The 4,117-nt window shown below is 35.7% G+C and overlaps 1 protein-coding gene across 1 annotated transcript; it reads right to left on the bottom strand.

Annotated features, from left to right (window-relative positions):
- Positions 1-2,552: 2,552 nt before the first annotated feature.
- Positions 2,553-3,131, bottom strand: LOC119677192 (serum response factor homolog A-like). The gene is made up of 2 exons (XM_038088464.1): positions 2,702-3,131; positions 2,553-2,623 (listed from the first exon to the last, which is right to left on the bottom strand). The coding sequence occupies exons 1-2, from the start codon at positions 3,129-3,131 to the stop codon at positions 2,553-2,555; spliced, it is 501 nt and encodes a 166-aa protein (XP_037944392.1).
- Positions 3,132-4,117: the final 986 nt, after the last annotated feature.

The raw sequence follows: 4,117 nt of genomic DNA, 5'->3' as shown, positions 1-4,117 counted from the left end.
TGCGGTATTTTGTCCCATTCTCGGCGAAGCGCTTGCTTGAGATGATCGACACTTTGGTATTTTTTAGTTCCAACCTTGCTTTCCAAAATACCCCAGGCACAATAGTCCAACGGATTGGCATCCGGAGATTTTGGTGGCCATTGTGCGGTGGAAATGAAGCGAGGAACCTCATTTCTTAACCATTCTTGGATGGCGCGTGCTGAGTGCGATGGTGCTGAGTCCTGTTGGAATGTCCAAGGTCTGCGGCCGAAATGTTTGCGTGCCCAGGGCTTCAGAACTCCCTCCAAAATATTTTCGCGATAGATTTGCGCATTTAATTTGACACCACGGTCGATGAATACGAGCGGCGAGCGACCATCGGCTGTTATGGCGGCCCACACCATCACCATGGCCGGCTTTTGAGTTGTGATGGCCAACCGAAGTTGCAAATTTTCAGCTGACCTCTCTGGCAAGTAAACACGATCATTTTGTTTGTTTACAAACTGCTGGATAACGAATGGTTTCTCATCGGAGAAAACCAAATTCGGCAGTTCACCACTTTCGGCCAAGCGAAACAACTCTTTAGCTTTTTCGAGTCTAACTTTTTTTTGCGCATCAGTAAGATCTTGCACTTTTTGGAACTTGAATGGCTTTAGTCCAAGCTCATTTTTCAATATTTGCCGAATGGCATATTGCGATATGTTCAGCTCACGAGCCATTTTTCGTCCACTGCGACGCGGATTTCGTTCAATTCGCTTTTTCACTTTTCGAACCATTTCTGCCGATGTTGCTGTTTTTTTTCGTCCACTTCCTTGACGTCGGGCTACGCTACCAGTATCATGGTAACGAGCGATGGTACGAGACACAAAAGATTTATTCACTTTTAAATGCTGGAGGGCTCTAACGATAGCCACTTGTGGTTTTCCAGCCAAATGCAAAGCAATCACACAATCACGCTTGAATTCCATCACAAATAACTTTTTTTCTGAAAAATTCCCACCAAAATGCTTTTGTGCGCTTGTAAACAATATAATGAGCTGTCACTAGAATAAATCTGACAGCTGTGGGACGAGCGGTTTAGAAATGACAGCAGTCTGAAGTTGGTTGCAGTTTTTTCATCTCACCTTGTAGATTAATTTTGTCCTTGTGATGTTTAGTTTTGTGTCGCTTTTATATGATAGCATAATTGGTGAGTGATCAGATGATAAGTCAGGAAGTGTACTTACTGTAAGAAATCGTTTATTTATATTTTTGGTCACGAAGAAGTCAATCACGTCTGGTATTTTGTTCATATCGGTAGGCCAGTACGTAGGTTCACCTGTGCTTAGAATATCTGCCTTTTTGTCAATGATAGCATTATGTAAATTTTTCCCTTTGCAGTTTGTAATTCTTGAGCCCCACAAAGTATTTTTTGCATTAAAATCTCCACCAACAATGTACCGATTGCCGAGAGTGTTAAGGTAGCTCAGGTATACATCCTTCGAGTTATTGTGCTTCGGAGGGCAGTAAATAGCTGATACTGTTAACTCGCCTTTTGTATCTTGAATGTGGACACTTGTAGCTTGTATTTGTTCTGTTTGGTATATACTGGCTATTGAGCATTGTATATTTTGCTTAATAATTACTGCTATCCACCATGGGCTTTGTTGTCGGGATGATTTGTATGATATATCGAATAGTTAGGGATTCTGATGAAAGTTTTGTCTGTGAAGTGTGTCTCTGATAGCAGTAGTACATCAATGGAATTGATATTTAAGTATGTTCTCAGTTCTAGTAGTTGTTTGCTGAGACCGTTTGTATTCCAAGCTAAAATTTTTAATATATTTCTGTCCATCGAGTTTAGTGATTAGGATGGTTAAAATATGTATAACGTTGGCAACTTGCGTCATAAGCTGTTTCATCATTTGCTGGAGTTCGGCAAATTCGGAGTTGTTTGATTCATTATTTATTGGAATGGGTTGAGTTGGATGTGATTTTATTATTTCGGCGTATGTTTTAGCTGGTTGGATTTGTTGGGTGGTAGTTATTAGGTTCGTAACAGCTTTAGTTGGCAGAGATATTTCGTTATTTTGAGATGTGGTTTTTTGTTGTTTTGCGCGAAGAGCTGGGAATCGTTTGATTTGAAGAGTTTTATAAACTGTACAACCTTTGTAGTTTGCAGTGTGATTCTCTTTACAGAGTGCGCATTTAACGACGTTGTTCTTACCTTTCATGGGACAGTCAATTGTTTTATGTCCTTCGGAGCATTTAACACAGATTGGACATCTTGTACAAAAATTTTTTGTGTGTTCATACTTTTGACAGTTGGTATATTGTGGTATTGTTCTTTTTGGATGGGGAGGTTCAAAATTTAGGTTCAAAATTTAGTACTCTACGCTCTTTTCTTTAAGAAATTTTACTATGCTAGTGTAATCTACTGATTCGTATGGCTGGAAATTTATTTCATTGTTTTGTAATACATGAATATCATATTTAGATATTTGTAGTGCATCTAACGTTTTAATTAGGTTGTCTAGCAGCTGTACTTTTTGCACGTAAATGGGTGGTGGTTTTTTATTTTTAGCCGTTTGATTTTACGTTGTTTTGCTATCTTTAGTGGGTTCTTTATCATTATCAGTTGCTAGAACAGCAAACCTATTTGTAGCTAAGAAATACTCGTTTAATGTGTATTGTTTTTTGTTTTGTTTGTGCTTTTTGGCGCTTATTTCATTGATTTGCTTACCAGGGGAGCTACGAATTCTCTTATTCACTACTGGCGTGTTGAAGCCATTGTTTTTATTTGTGTTTGCATCTTCCGTTGTGTTTGCAGTTCTGGTGTTAATATCAGAGTTTTCCAAATTCTGAATGAGTTTTGATGGTGAATTGTGTTGATGATGGTTTGATTGTTGGAGTTTTATGTGGTACTCCTGCTGCATTTGTTGTTTCTCTATTTGCTGGTTCTGTTGTGGTTGTTTTTGTTGGATTTGCAGTGATTTTTCTTGCAGTTGTAGCTGTTGATTTGATTGTAGAAGTGTTGTTTGATTATTATTATTGGATGCTTTTGAACATAGGACAGCTTGTTGGTGTGTTTTATGCTGTTGTTGTTCTTGTTGTGATTGTTGCTCGTGATTTGACTCGCCTCCACCTTTTGGTGGAGTTCGATTGACCGGCATTACGATAAATTAAGCGATTATCAAAATAGGATATGAAAATATAGTTTGCTATTATGAACAGTTTGAGGAGAACTGATCTTGTGTTATAACACTTTTAAAATAAAGGTTTGTGTACACATTAATCGAAGAATAGGTTGTATATGATGTCTCAGCTGAATATTTTAATTTTGTTTAATTACTATAAACAGCTTTTTCAGTAATAGAATAAAATATAATAATAGCTGTGTCTATCAGCACTTTTTGTTTTGTTCATATATACACAAAACCGCACTGTTCTTTTGTTTGAATGCTTATTGACTTTTGATTATAAGCTTTAGAAATTAATCTGCTGTCTCTGTCAGCTGTTTGAATTTTTTAATAAAGTTGTGCAAAAAGAAAGAAAGTCAACAAAAATCGAAAAAGCGCGCGCTATTTTCAAATTAATATTTTATGCACTTTAAACTTTTACTAATTGTTTTTTTGCCCAAAAATGATCTATTTTTGTGAATTTGTATTAATAACAAAAGTGATATTTATAAGAGTACCTCTTATTTACTTGTTTTTATACTGTAATTTAAATTTCTTCGAGACCGGTTAAAAAAACACGTCCGCTCACTACGAAACTTTGACTACGGTGAACTGTACGTATAGTCAAAACGTATTAGTTTTAAATTTGAACGCAGTAAAGTGGTGTGGTTAATAAAAATCAGTGAAAGTACAGTTTAAATTAAATTATAAATTATATCAAGAGGTAATTATTTTTTTATTAAATTGTTCGTAATAACAAATAACAAAACCAATAATATTATGCGAGTTTGGTTGATGAATATTATCCCGCTTCGCGCCGTGTCGATAAACTATTTCAATTTTTGTTCCTTTATATATTACAAAAAAAATTACACAATTTTGATAATTTTTTTTCAACTTGTTAATTTTATATTATAGTTAATAGTTTTAATTGTTATATAAAAAAAATCACTTAAGCGCTTTTTCTCTGTTTTATTAAC

This window comes from Teleopsis dalmanni, chromosome 2 (genome assembly GCF_002237135.1).
Source record: "Teleopsis dalmanni isolate 2A chromosome 2, ASM223713v2, whole genome shotgun sequence".
Lineage (NCBI taxonomy): Eukaryota > Metazoa > Arthropoda > Insecta > Diptera > Diopsidae > Teleopsis > Teleopsis dalmanni.
This window is presented reverse-complemented; position numbering and strand designations above follow the sequence as displayed.

Coding starts and splice junctions, on each gene's coding strand:
- LOC119677192 (XM_038088464.1), bottom strand. CDS start 3,131: ATGCCGGTCAATCGAACTCCACCAAAAGGTGGAGGCGAGTCAAATCAC. Junction 2,624..2,701: donor GAGAATTCGTAGCTCCCCTG/GTAAGCAAATCA, acceptor AGTATTTCTTAG/CTACAAATAGGTTTGCTGTT.